The sequence below is a fragment of the Ahaetulla prasina genome, chromosome 1, assembly GCF_028640845.1.
Source record: "Ahaetulla prasina isolate Xishuangbanna chromosome 1, ASM2864084v1, whole genome shotgun sequence".
NCBI lineage: Eukaryota > Metazoa > Chordata > Lepidosauria > Squamata > Colubridae > Ahaetulla > Ahaetulla prasina.
The window spans coordinates 164,339,571-164,354,888 of NC_080539.1; the positions used below are offsets into that span (position 1 = coordinate 164,339,571).

General features: G+C 37.9%; 1 protein-coding gene across 1 annotated transcript in view; it reads left to right on the top strand.

The window, feature by feature from the left end:
• The window catches only part of WDFY2 (WD repeat and FYVE domain containing 2), a 49,190-nt gene that overhangs the window by 10,404 nt on the left and 23,468 nt on the right, over nt 1–15,318 (top strand). Inside the window, exon 2 of the mRNA XM_058179804.1 lies at nt 10,979–11,046. Coding sequence (XP_058035787.1) covers nt 10,979–11,046 — 68 coding nt within the window. The remainder of the gene's footprint in view (nt 1–10,978; nt 11,047–15,318) is intronic.

Consider the following 15,318-nt stretch of genomic DNA (forward strand, 5'->3'; position numbering starts at 1 on the left):
CCTTTCCCCAAATTGTGTGAGAACAGGTCATGCTTTCTAGAATAGTTGATGTTGGATGTTGGCTAGTGCAAGTGTGTCACCCAAATCATTGTAGTGTGTCACCTTTGATACGTATGTCAGAGATTTGCCATCCTTGTTTTAAATTGTGCCTGATGCCAACAGCTGTTAAGAACCATGAAGTAACCATTTTCTCCTCCTTAAAATGAGAGCATTGTGACTGTATGAAGCATTGTTGTCCAGGTGAGGCATTCAAAGGCTCATGACTGACCTTGGCCTTTGGGAAGGATTGGTCTCTTTGCCAAGTTTGGAAATAGCATGCTGTACAAATTCTTGTTACTTCCAAATGTCTACATGAAGTGAAGCTGATTTTTCTCACTCAGCGTAAGACAGAGATCTCCCTCATTAGTAGTCAGTGGTTATGGAAGAAGGCTTTTATTATACCCTGGGCAGCGAGACAGAAATGACAGTTACAGGATTTAATGTTGCTTCTTTGGCCTTACAATTCCATTTTGAAGATTGAAACTTGGCTATATTGAATAGCTATGTATAAAGTGTAAAGCTACAGAATCTGCTGATAATGTAAAAAAAAACCCCAAAGATTGTTATCTAGCAGGGTCAAATTGGTCAAATTTGATATCTCCCAACTGATCCCTTCCTTCCTCTTTCTGAAATGTTGTGCCTATTGGTGCCTACATTAGTCTTTCATCTAACGTTTGCATTTTCTGCCTACAGTTTTTTTTCTTCGAATAGAAGGGCTTCTGTTCATTTTTGTTCAGTTTTCATTAATTACAAAACTGCATTGTAAAATTAGAAAAGTACAAATGTTGACTGAATTAGTTTGAGAAATGCTTCTGTCATGGCCACATTTCTTTTGTTTGCTGAATGTCAGTTGCTTTCCTTATATATTCAGAGTTGGTGTAGCATTCCTCCCCCCACCCCGGAGGGTGGATTATCTGCAAACAGAAATATAAAATATGTTTCTTTTATATCAAGAAGTTGCATATTCAGAGACCTGCCCAATTTAATGCTAAGGTACCATATGGACAAAAGGTTCAACATTGTTGGAAGATGGCATTGAACAGCCATGAAAATTGATTTAGCCATTTACATTTCTTTTTTGTAATCAGTCTGTCTAGCCAAGTTGTCAGGCTATTATTCCCCAGGAAAGAATTGTGTTCACGAGACTTATTTGATCTGATTGAGAGAAGAAGGCATAAATAAGAGAAAATCTATACTTGGGTCCTCTGTCGTATGAATATCCAAAATATTGTTGTAGAATCCACAATTTAAGGAATGTAATCCCTAAAGCTAAGTAGCTGAAGTTTAAATCAAAAGCTGACACTTTGCTGATGCAAAATATTATCAAGGAATTATTTAACATGGTTTACCTGTATAACTATTATAGGGTTATTTTCTTCATTGAAAGTAGCAATATGTTTTGCTTCAAACCAAAGATCCAATAATATTTACAGGTAGTCCTTACCTGTACCTAGCTGATCATTTGCGCAGTGCTTCTTTGAAGGTATGACAGTGCTGAACAAATGGGAGTTATGCCAGGTCCTCAAAGATATAACTACTGCAGTGTCCCCACAGGCACATGATCAAAATTTGGGTGCTTAGCAAGCTGCCCATATTTACAGCCATAGCATGAGCTTCAATTCCTGCCATCCATCTGTCTCTCTCGCCCCCACCCCCCACCCCGGCCTCTGCTTTTTTGGCTGCCTTGCACTTTGCCATTGCTGCCTTCAGCCCTCCTGCCATCCCCAACTGGCCTTCACTCTCTTCTTCTTCCTCCTGCTGCTGGCCCAGGATCAGGTGAAGGCAGAGGTGATATTCAGCAGGTTCTGACCAGTTCTGGAGAACCGGTAGCAGAAATTTTTGAGTAGTTCGGAGAACTGGTAAATACCACCTCTGACTGGCCCTGCCCCCATCTATTCTCTGCCTCCCGAGTCCCAGCTGATTGGGAGGAAATGGGGATTTTGCAGAAACCTTTCCCTGGAGTGGGAAGGGAATGGAGATTTTACAGTATCCTTCCCCTGCCATGCCTACCAAGCCATGCCACATCAACCAAGGCATGCTATGCCACGCCCACCAAGCCACACCCACAGAACTGGTAATAAAGAATTGTGAATCCCACCACTGGGTGAGGGCATAGCCCACGTGGCAGGGCAGTGTAGCCTTGTCTGCTGAAAGGGAGCTCGCTTAGTCCAGCCAGGGTGGAAGCAGTGGGATGGAGTCTGTGTTGGAGGCAGAGTAGTGATGCAGATGGCATCTCCCTGGATGAAAGTGGTGGCCAGCAGTGCTTAGTTATGCTAATTGGGATTAATTTTCCATCCCTAAGCAAAGTGGTCATTAGGCAAGGACCACATGATTCCCCTAACCTGTATGAATTGCTGGCTCCATCTTGCTGTCTTCTCCTCAGCTGGGCCCAGTTGCTCACCTCATATATCCCAGGGCTGCCCCCTTGCCCATGCCTGGATTCCTGGCCAGCAATGGTAGAAGAAAACGGCAAAGATCGATTGGGGGAAGCAAGGGCTACATGTTGGAGGCAAAGGATGGCCAAAAGGCCGGAGATGGTGGGGAAATGGGTGGGTTGAAGTGAAGGCAAGACGGCAGGGCAGCCTTGTCTGTGGAAGGAAGCTTGCTGAGCCTAGCCAAGGTAGAGGAGCAGAGCAGGAGAAACATGAGGACCCCCCTAACAATGGCACAGTCCACAGCTAACAATCGCAACCAGGTATCCCAAAACTGTGTTGCTAAGCAGGCTGGTCACCTGATGCTTTTCCAAACAGCTGCTTTGCTTAGCAGCAGAAATTGTGATCCTAGTTAGGGTCATTAAGTGACGACTACCTGTACGGACTTTGTAGCTTTCAGCCATAAAAATAGGTATCTGCTTTGCTCAAGGGCTGCATTTTTTCAGACATAATCTATTGGAGATATATTGATGGGTAAAGGTGAAGTAAGCAGGATAGATGTTTAGGGTCATCTACCTCTCTTCTGCACTGCTTCCCACTCACGCTGCCAACTAGCAAGGAAGGGACAGATAGCTTTTGTGGTAAAACGAATTGTATTCTTTTTTTTAAAAAAAATTATTGGTTTTCTGTTAAATAAACATGCTTAACAACATCGTATTGTCTGGGTAATTATTGCTTAACATTATAAATTTACACTTAATCTCCACCTCTTTTTTCCAGCCACTGGTAAAATAGATTCCATATTTGATAATAATCTGCATCTTCTTTCTGTTTGATTTTCAATGTCAATCTGTCCATTTCTGCACAATCTAATATCTTTTTGACTATCTCTTCATCTCACAGTGTATCTTCATTTTTCCAGTAGTATGCAATCATTGCTGCTGTTAAAACATGTAATGTTAAATACACACTTTTCTTATCAATTTTTTCTGATATTATACCTAATAAAAACAGTTCAGGTTTAAAATCTATATGTTTCCCTATCATCTTTTCTAGCCAGCTATGTATCTTTGCCCAATTTTTTTTTGCTTTATTACAAGTCCACCACATATGATAAATGTGCCTGTCTGTTGGTTATATTTCCAACATTTGCTAGACATATTTTTAAACAGTTTAGTTAACCTAGCAGGTAGTAAATGCCATCTACAAAACTTTTTATATAAGTTTTCTTTAAAAGAAGTTGCCATTGTTAATTTATAGTTCCTTTCCCATATGTTTTGCCATTTCTCTAGTTCAAATGAATTGTATTCTTGTAGGGAACTTTTGAAACAAACCTACAGGCTGCATGCTTATTTGCACTTTGTCTTGTTCTTAGCCTGCTAAATTTGAATGCTTTCTATGCTATCACCTGTCCCTTGTTTATATGTCTCATTGTTCATTCTTTCCTTGTCTGGATTTATGCAAGTTTGGGCTTGCTAAATCCCGCTGCTGCTTGGATACTCATTAGAAAATAATCAATGATGGGAGGTTCTAAATGGCGTGGTTGAAATGCTGCCTATTGTAAATAAAGTTAAAATAAGCCGCTTGCTTTGTGTTTCTCAGGGATCCATTAAGCCTGATCTTACAGAAGATAATTTGCTTCTGCAGCAGTTCTAGATTGGGCTGCAGAAGTAAAACATATTGATCTCTTTGATTTCTTCTATTGCTAAGTTACATGCAATAGTTTTAATTGAGAAGTTTGTTTGTTGTGGTAGAGGGAAGGTTAATTGGCTCATGATTCTATGACAGGTCTACTTAAAAAGTTTGTTTTTTTAAGAAGAGAAGTGTAGTCCATCCTCATGGAAGCTTACTGGATCAACCACTTTTTCTGTCCAACCTATTTTGCATTGTTGCTGGGTGATGAAAATAGGAGGAAGCACTATGTAGTTTACCTTGAGCTCCTTGACAGAAACACTAGATATAAATCTAAGAAAACAATAAATGTTTATGTTCTGGATTAAAAAGAAAAAAAAATATTCACTGTTCCTTATGATCTCCCTATTTTTTGTGGGAATTTACTAATCCTGTGAAATCTAAGGCCAGGAAATTCCTCTCAAATTCTCTAATATCCAGATTTGCTAGACTTTTGAAATACTTATAGTCCCCTCCTTGATTTTGGGCAGTGTCAATACATCTGAAATTTTTCATCCATAAATCCATCTTTCAGACCTCCCTAGAAGTCGCCAATTCTTTTATATCATATAGCTCTTGGGGAAATACATCAAGTGCAATATTCCTTGCATCTTGGACATAAATTTTTTCAACTCCTACCCTCAAAACAACACTATAGAGCAATGCACACCAAAACATCTAGACACAAGAACAGTTTTTTCCGAACGCCATCACTCTGCTGAACAAGTAATTCCCTCAATGCTGTTGAACTATTTACTAAATCTGCACTACTATTAATGTTCTCATCGTTCCCATCACCCATCTCCTTCCACTTATGACTGTATGACTGTAACTTTGTTGCTTGTATCCTTAAGATTTGTATTGATATTGTTTCTTGATTGCTTACTTTTACCCTATGACTATCATTAAGTGTTGTACCTTATGATTTGTAGGAATTTAGCACCCACCCCCTCCTAGAAGAATGAAATATTTTAGAAAATATTTAAAAGGCAGAATATATTTCCCTGGATGAGAAATGGAGAAACATGTTTTAAAGACAAAGCAGCTTCCTGAATCCCCCCACCTTTGTCAATGGGTCAAAGGTAGAAACTCATTCTCCCCACCTTTGTCAATGGACCATCATTTGCAACACAATAGGACTCATCTAGCAACAAAAATTCACCACATGGCAAGGCTCAAGCAAGCTTGAGAGACAACCTACAATGTTAGCTAAGACCCCTAGACCACCTGGGAGTTTGACAACCAATCAGGATACTCTTCCTGTGCCTCAGAAAGTTCAAAGTTCAGAAAAAGCATAAAGCCAGGGAGCGCACAGTATCTCATCCACTTTTCTGTTCAGGAACTCAAGCCATGTGATCCTGACCACCATTAAACCATCTTTCCAAGCAGCCTCCATGTTTCCAGTATCTTTGTCCCCACTTGGAACTGAACCCAGATGGATATTTCTTCCAACAGATTCTTGACAAATGTATCTTGTCTTTTTAGGTATACTGAGAGCTTATGCACCAAAGGCAAATTCCTTGTGTGTCCAATCACACTTGGCCAATAAAGAATTCTATTCTATTCTATTCCAAAGACCTACTCTCTATGGAGCATTACCACCTACTTTCAATCTTCACATCCTTTTCAGTCTAGTAGTTCTGGGAATCAGGCCATGGGAGTGTCAGAGAAAGAATGTTGTATTGTGCCCCGTGTGAGCTTCATTGTGGCTGCTTCATTAAAGAATTGGTGCTCTGCCTTTCTTAGCTTCTCTGGGTAGTAATTATATAGATCTGGAAACATTAGAGAAATCAGTGTGAAGTGTGTTAGTGCCTACCAACTTAGACTTTAAAAAGTTGTACTGCTTCCTCTTTATCACTTGAGATGCCTTTAGTTGAAGCAAAAGTAGAAAAGAAGAGAAAAATGTGTCTTTTCAAAACATAAAAGAATAATAACTGAAGCCTTTTCTGACAATGGCAACATCTTTTCCATTGAAAAAAGGGGCATTTGTCAGGCAATTAGATTTTGTATACAATACTTGCTTTCTTTGTGGCAGTTTCTTGCTTCCTTTCAGGGAGGGGCAATGCCCTCATTTACTTAGTTCCTGTTTTTTTCCAGCTTGTCAGGATTCATGTACTCTTTCCATCCTACACTTGGGCAGAGGGAAGAGGCAAGGCCCACCCACAATTGCTTACTTGCAGAAGAGGGCATGTGTTGATCGACATAGTCCTTGGCAAATAAATAAATATGCAGAGCAATAAAATAAAAAAAATTAAGAAATAATTTTGTAGACCAGTAATTGTTGCTAGGAAAAAAGTCACAATAGCTTCTTAGTTAGTTCATCAATTAACAATCTGACCATTCTTTTTGGGTGAAAAGTTTTTTCACCACCTTTCTTTACTTAGATTGTTGTTTGAAAGTGTTGATACAGTTTTGCAGTTATTGGTTTTCCAATTTTTTGGTGTTTGCCCTATGGCTTATATATTGTGAACCATAAACTTAACAAAATTGAATTGTTAATTGGTTGATTAAGTTTAAGTTAAGATATATGGTATGCTAGATATAATACCCTGTATTTTGTTCTGGGAAGTCTTTGGGGGGGAAGGGAAAGGGGAGGGGAAGAGGGAAGACTATAAATTGACTGATTGCCAATGTACACGGATAATTGAAGAATTAATTAAGTTGGAATGGTGCAAAGTCAGGCCTGCTCAGCAACCACTCCAGAAGGGAAAGGGTAGGGAGAGAGGAGAAGAGAGAAGGAAGAAAGTACGTAGGTAGGTAGGAGGAGGAGAAGAAGAAGGGGAAGTGAGAGGGTCAGAAAGGGTGGAAGTGAGAAGTGGGAAGGAGGAGAAGAAGTAGGAAAGTGAGGTGGGGGAAGGTGGAGAAAGTAAAAGAAGGCAGAGAAGGGTAGAAAGGTTCAAGGAAGGGAGTGGCGACTGGGCAGGCCCGACTGGGTACAATTTATGGGGAGGAATAAATGTTGGATAATTGAATGTATTGTACACTGGTTAAATTGTTGGAAATATTATGGAAAATAAAAAAAATTGGGGGGAAAAATGTTTAAGTACTAATTACAGATTTTTAATTTTGTATTTTATTACAGTGCTTTCAACATAATTTTTGAAAGAATGCAAAAATCATGGGGTTAAAAAGACATACCAGTCCAGTAGACAAAGCAACAAGAGGGTATTTTCAAGAGAAAACGCAAACATGAGACCAAAAGATCAGATAGAATTTACTGTTTTCCTGAAGTGAAGGCTTAATCTGATAGTGAAAAGTTGTAGCAGGTATTAAAATAGGAAAACTGGACCATGAGAGCGGAAAGGAAAAGATTTGCCAACTTGAAAAGGAGAGAACTAATATCAAATATCATATATGTGTTGGTTACATTTAATTAAGGCACATCTGAGGGATGATGCTACAAAGGTTTTTTTTTTAATTTTATTAAATTTCTGGTTTATAATTTCAGCTGGGGTGTTATTGTGTATCTATAAGTAATTGACTCTTTCCTTAATATGAATTATAAGGCCTTCTCCAAACAGACTTCTCTGTTATGTTTTCGTCCTAGAATTCCTAGTGAAGTTTGCTAACAAAATTGGGTTTTGTGGTCCCCATATACAGTATCCGAAAGGTATATAAGGCTAACATAATCTACAATCTTAGACCATCTTTTGTTCCATACGTCTACTGGTTTTCCGAGCTGAAGGATTCCAGAAGTTGTTTTATTTTTTAAAATACCATTTACTGAAATATTATTGATGATATTGCTTAACAGATATGTAATCCTGAAAGTAATATATAAATAACTGTAATAAGTAAATAAGTAAAATTAACAGACTCTGGCATATTGTGATAATGCAAGGGACAACCTATTGCAGGGCTCCACAACCACTCCCGCGCCGTGGCCTATTTGGAATCGAGCCGTGCACACAGGTCAATGCATGCACCAGCTTGCCACTCTCATGGCCCGGTTCCTCCTTCACCTCATCCAGCCAGGCCACCAAGCGGCAAAGGTTGGGGGCTGCTGACCTATTGCTTTCAGCCAGCTGGGAATCTGGGAGTTACTTTCCCACACATCTAGGGGGCATCAATTTGGAGAAAACTACAATAAATCTAAATGTCAACTGTCGATTTGGCGAATCCACAAAACTGCTGGTACATTATTTTACCAAAAGTATAAAACTTTACTGAATAAACCACATTGGCACAGAAGAAGTGAAAGCAGCTCTGGCTTCCTGCACAAAAACATGCATAGTTCATTCCCTCTTACCCCAGGGGTCACCCACAGTCCATTACTCTTCTGTTCATTTTGCTATGGAAACCAGCTGACCACACTGTAACATCTGCTGGGGTGTCCTTGAGGTGGGAGCATTGTCTCATGGGAACCGATGATGCTTGGATGCCATTCGCCCCACCCTTGCATTCCATTCTACCCCCCTCCCTTTCCTTTGTCAAGCTCTGAGCGAAGTGGAATATAGGTGAAAGTGCGAGTCAGTCTTTTTTTTTTCTTCATAAAAAAGTTTTATTTTTACAATCATATCAAACAGCTCATCCAATGTACAGTTATATACAATTAGTCGTGCTTGTCCAGTCACCACCCCCCTTTTTAACACTCTTCCCTCTTCTACCTTCTTTTACTTTCCAGACCTTCCTCTCGTTCTCTTATCTACATCCTCTCCTCCCTCCACCCTCCACCTCCCTCTTCTACCCCTCTTCCTTCCTCTTCTCCTCTTTCCTACCTCCTACTCTCTCCTCTTTTCTCCCTCCCCACTGTTCTAAAATGGTAACTGTCAGTCTTGACAGTTTGTTGACATCAACAAATTAAAGATGGCAATTATTGCAAAATATGCTGATTAACATTCAAAAGTCAGTATGTAGGTAAGACATATACACAGGCTGTTGTCTTTCTGCATCATTTTTTGACCCTAGCTTGTTCCTTCAGAACAATTTTACAGGGATGTGTTTTTGGAGATGTGTGTACTCGAGCATTAAGTAAAGTTTCTCCCTGAGCATAATATGCATTTTCCCGGAACTGGTTTTTCTGGTTTGTAATCCCCTGTTTTGTTTTTCTCCCCCTGAAGCCAGTAGCTGCTTGTTTGTTTTATTCAACCTTAGGCAAAGAAGCTAATACTGAACACTAAATATAATTCTTAGGATATGTCTTTTCCCAATGGCTTGCAGTTGGTAGATATGCAAACGAAAAATGGTAAAGGAGCACGAAAACAAAGGAAGATAAGAATAGAAGGCCTGCAAAGAAAGATCTTGGAGAGTGGTAGACAAACAATAGTTTATCACCATTCTTTCTTCTTTTTTTTTAATGTTGCATCTCTTCCCCTCATCTATCAAATTTATATGGCTGCCTGTGTCACTGGAAGTGACTCTGTAGCTATTAATACTGACTGTTCTAGTGATGACCTAATATTTGCAGCCCAGAATCCTTCGTGTAAATGGCTTTGGAAGAATTTTGTTACACATTAATGGTTTTTTATTATTAGTGTTGGCTAAATTTTAATGAAATATTAGATCTTTCCCTCTGCCCTTTTGTCAAGAAAATTGATTTAATAATTATGCCAAGAACTATTACGAATATTCACATAATAGCCCGTAGATTGCTAGGATTCAAAATTTAATAACATTTCTTCCTGTAATGGTTTGTTTAGGCCATTTCACTACTAGTGGTTGTGCCTTCATTGCACCATACAACCATCTCTGAAGTGCCTGTCCTCATAATTACTTTTGCGCAGCCCTAAAAGATGCCACAAGTCACTAGTGGGAAAATATAATCATGAATGCTGCAGGGATGAACATTACAATTACATTACAATTATAATACAATTAGGTATGCCAAGCCAAAGCCAAATAAGCTATGTCTGCTTTTTGAAATCTAGTCATTTGGATCTGCAAAACATTGTTTATGAGTTTTTGTGATGGAAGAATCAGGTCTGTATGTATATGTGGGGTGGGCATACGAAACCCTTGTAAAATAGGTTATATTACATCATTTTGAAGCATTGACAATGCACAAGCTTTAGTTTGAAAGTACATAATATTGACACAAACAGCATATCCGTAGTATTAAGGGCAGAAGTATTCCCTGTGCTTGCCAAGTGTCTTTTTTTAATGCTTCTTCTGTTCTTTGTTTTCTAATAAAATATTTTCTTTCAACTCTTATCACTCATAGGGATAAAAAAATCCTTTCATATTTATGCAATATTAAAATTAGGGTGTGTTTGTTTTTATTGGCTGACTGAAAATTACTGAATGTATGATAACAAGAATGGTCTGGAAAAATGTCATTAGTTCAAAAAATAAAATGAGGAAAAAAATACAGGATCAATATGATGCTTCAACTGCGTGCTAGGTCTAAGTCATAGCTGCAGTTTCTGCTTTAGTACACGTAGTCCTTGACTTACAAAAAGTTAGCTTAGTGTCCGTTTGAAGTTACAACCGCATCAAAAAAAGTGACTTATTATTTTTCACACTTACGACCATTGCAGTATCCCCATGGTCATGTGATTTATATTTGAATGCTTGACAACGGATTCACATTTATGATGGTTGCTGTGCCCTGGGGTCATGTGATGACCTTTTAACAATCTCTTGACAAGCAAAGTCAATGGGGAAACAAGATTCACTGAACATCTGCAGTGGTTCACTTAATAAATGTGGCAAGAAAAGTTGTGAAATGGGGCAAAACTCACTTAACAAATTTCTCACTTAGCAACATACATTTTAGGCTCAATTGTGACCATAAGTTCAGGACTATCTGTAGAAAGAACAAGGGAACCAATTCTCATTTCATTCCTTCAGAAGCCTTGATAATTAACTTCTCGTAGTTAGAACTTTTCCAATTTCATTCTGAGACACTGTCCATTATAGGGAAATATCTGAAAATGTCCTATTCTTTTTCTTTGTAGATCGGTTCGGGTCTGGATGAAGAGAGATAATGGTCAATACTGGCCAAGCATCTACCATACAATGCCATGTAAGTATTTTGTGATATAATATATTATTTTCCCCTTTATTTTTTCTCTCTGCCTTGTTTTACATTTAAAAGTTAGGAATTTACAGTTAAACAGTGCTTAACGTTTGGATTTTCAGTAGCACAGATTTTCAGTTTGCTCCTTTCTGATATTCTAAAAATATTGAAATAAAATATTAATAGGAGAATAAATTAATAAGTGGTGGGTTATGTTAAATTGTACAGCAGACTTGCTGGCCTTAACTGTACCTCAAAAATGTGAAACATATCTCTCAGACATAATGGTACAGATGCAGATGCTAAAAGGTTTCTGCAAAAGATGGAACCAGTTGAAGCTTGTAATGAAAAGAAGCATTTCTTATTAGAGCTTTCTCTAATAAAGCTTTCTCCAATAGAGCATTTCTGGAAAAAGAGCATAATTGATTTTATAGGTAGGTAATGCATGAAGCAAGAGACTGAATGAAAACAGTTTGTAAATTCAGTCATGTGGCTTTATAGGCAAGATTTACATAAATAAGGAACATAGCATGTGGGAAGGTTGCATAAATAGCTCTGAATATGTTTAGATTTAGCTGAAAATTTGATTGCTGTTCGTTTTCTTGTTTAAAATTGGAAATAAGAACAGCCTAAATAGAGTCCGATGCCTTGAAACTATTAGAAATCCAAAAAGTTATAACAAAGGTGGAATATTTCTGATCTGGAGATGGCTATCAGTTTAATTAATCTGACATGGAAATAATCAAACAGTACATAGCTAAAAATTATGTCAAAGTGTATACATTGATAATATCTTTGATAATTTTAATTTCTGGTGACAAAAAAACTAGTCAAATTGATCTAAATTCTAAAACATCCATAGCTGTGACTTGTAGCTATGAAATTACCATGAAATGTTTTTATATGTTTGTTGCATTTATTTCTTGCCTATATTCATTTCTGAGTTTGTACTGTATCTCAGTAACTGTCAGAAAAAGATGCAAAGCATTAAAAGAGATTGTGAGAATTCCTGGCCTTAGAAACCTTTGTTACAATTCACATGTTGGCAGACACAAGCATATTCATTTGCTTGACTCGGATCTAATTTTTCATTATGAAATGATAACTGTGCCACCTTCAAGTAACCCTATCACAGAGCCTAGTAGTCACAAATAACTGTAGGAACCATTTCAAGCTCTGAGTTTGGTGGTCTGATTTTCTAGACACCGTGTTTCTTTTCCTGGCTTTGTGTGGTTTATTCTATGCCTCTTGTTCCTCTGTTATGCTTTAAGGTTTAGCATAGGTCTGTTTTGTTTCCCCGTCGGGCTGTTTTTATTTGGATTGAAGAATCTGAAAAGGTTTCTTTTGTGTTGCACTTATGGTTGACAACTTTCAGGCCTAACAGTTAAAGTATACCAGCTTCACAATAAGTCACTGCATGTTCTTGTGGTTATGAGTAGGCGGTGCTTGGAAGCCACAACATTCCTTCCCTCTTACTCTCACCTCTGATATACAAGCTCTATCTGAATTTTATCCAATATCCTTTTTGTCCAGCTAAAAGGTAGTCTGTGTATTTCATTCCACATCGCTGCAATTTTCTTGGCAAAGTTTTTCAGAAGTGGTTTGCCAATAGCCTTCTTCCTAGGGCTGGGAAAAAGTGATTGGCCCAATTTCACTGAGCTGGCTTTGTGCCTAAGATCTCATCGTCTTCCAGTTTCTAGCTTGGCGCTTTAACCATCACATTAAACTGTTTCATTGTAGGTTACTAGTTGGCATACAAATTCTTTTTTTGGGTAAGGAGGGGAAGAGTCTGGAGGAGTCATCCCAATACAAATCTGACAGGATTTGTAACAAGGTCAAGTGAGTACCATCCTGCGTAAAGCATAAGATGCTTTTGACACTGCTAAAAATATAGTTGTAAGGTGGTCTAAACTGTGTATGTTTAAATCTAATAATAATGAAACATATACAATATAACTCTCAAGTCTTTTTCGTGAAGACATAGTTTCTCCCCAGGATAACAGCTGATGGACAGTTATAGATTTAATTCTGAAAAGCTGACAGCGTGGCAATATCATATATCCTCATACAATCTAATCTTTGTTCTCTATATCTGCATCTCTCACTTCCTCACACTGTTGTGCTAGGAACCTCTGGGGAATTTGACATTATAGGCCTCACTGTGTGTATTTATTTTCTGAAACTGCCCATTAAATGTCTTCAACATTTAAACCACCCACATGCCCTATCCAGCAAAATATTTGATGGTTAATAACCCAACTATTGTCGCTGACATTTGCTCTTGTTGGAAGAAATGTGGGTTTTTCTTGAAACATTGTCACAAAAAAAATAGGCATATTGGACTCGAGGGGGGAAAAATCAACTTTCATAAAGGCAAGATCTCTATTAGGTTAATGGCAAATTTTCCAAAATATTGCAAGGCCTTGAGTTTCAAGAACACATCATCAGGCAGGCAAAAGTAAAAGGCATTGGTTCAGACATCTTTCCAGCTTCTTCATCAGATGGAGTCAAGGGGGCCTGGGAATTGTCTTCTGCAGGTGTGCGCTTCAACTCTCCTCTTAGGTTGCATTGTTTGTGTGCCTTGGGAAGCATAGGGCAGGCTGCATATCCTGTGTTCTGGGTCATGTGACCAGGAAGAGAGCACAGCATGGTGCATCCTTTTGGATTGTTGAGGCACGGGGAGGATTATTTTCTGGAAATTTTTCAACCAGATCTGGTCCATTTTCAAACTTCAGTTTTCTTTTGCCAGTTCCTCCTCCCGCAGCAAATTTGGTCCCATGCTATTCGGTTTCTGGAAAGTTATTTTGCTGACACACACAGGCAGTCAGATTCCTGGCCTCCTTTACATAATTTCTTTCCAAACTTTCCTTATGTTGGAAGGAATAAAATGGGAGGAGAGAGAAATAAAAAACGTGGCTGATCTCCGAACTCTGCCTGTCACAAATTGCAGTACTACATAGAATAGTAGAGAGCTTGAAGACATAGGATCTTGTCGTAGTCAGTACCTAAGCAGAGTTAGATTGTGCTGGTTTTTTTCCTTTTAGTTCAGGTGGTCCTCAACTTACGACCACGATGGAACCCAAAATTTCCATTGCTAAGGCAGATACTAGTGGCAAAATATAATCATAAATGCTGTTAAGTAAATGTTGCCCCATTTTACGAACTTTCTTGCCACATTTGTTGAGTGAATCACTGCAGTTGTTAAGTTAGGAACGTGGTTGTTAAGTGAACCTGGCTTCCCCATTGACTTTGATTGTCAGAAGTTCGCAAAAAGTGATCATATGACCCCAGGATGCTGCAACCGTGAGAAATATGAGTCAGTTGCCAAGCGTCTGAATTTTGATCACATGACCCTTGGGTCTTAAGTGTGAAAAACAGTCATCAGTCACTTTTTTCAATACCGTTGTAACTTTTTTATTTTTTTTATTTTTTTTAGACAAACATACATGAAAACATCTTCAATACAAATACAAACAGTGTTTCTGTTGGTTGATTACAGATCTTTTGTGCAATTTTGCCATATCCATAATGTGTAATTTATCTAGTTTTACATTTTACCAGTCTAATATATATCCAGATATTTTGGTCAATTAATCATTTGTTTAACTATAGGTATTTCTTCCCTCACTTCGTATAAAATGTTCTAAATTTTATATTAATTGTATTATATCATTCATTTCATCATCTTAAATCAAACCGATATTACATTATATTTTATATGTTTCAACAATTCTTACATTGTAAAAGTCTCTATCAAACTTCATTAATACCGTTGTAATTTTGAACAGTAACTAAATGAATTGTTGTATGTTGAGGACTATGTTTGGATGAACAAAGGAAAAAAAGCCGTGAATTCCCCCTTTTTAAAAAAAACGCAAATTCCAGTTTTTAACTTAAAAACGTTTCCATCCAATGGGAGAAAACAGAATTGGTTTTGTGTGGAAAAGAGAAAAAACTCTTTTTTACATAATGTTGCTAATGCAAAGACTGCTGAATAAATTTTTTTTAATTTCTTTTTGTCACAACAGTATACACAAACAATTGTCATAGATAAAACAACATATTTTGAAGAAAATATATACATATATGTAAAAAAAATATGCATCAACTATATCAATTTGATATGATGAAGGGAACAATAGGACAGGAACGGTAGGCACTTTTGTGCTCTTATGCACGCCCCTTATAATTTCATGTGTTTGTTTCCCACTAACTTCACAATTTGCTTATTTTGTCTACATACATATAACATATTCATACTAGTAGTTTGTGGTAACT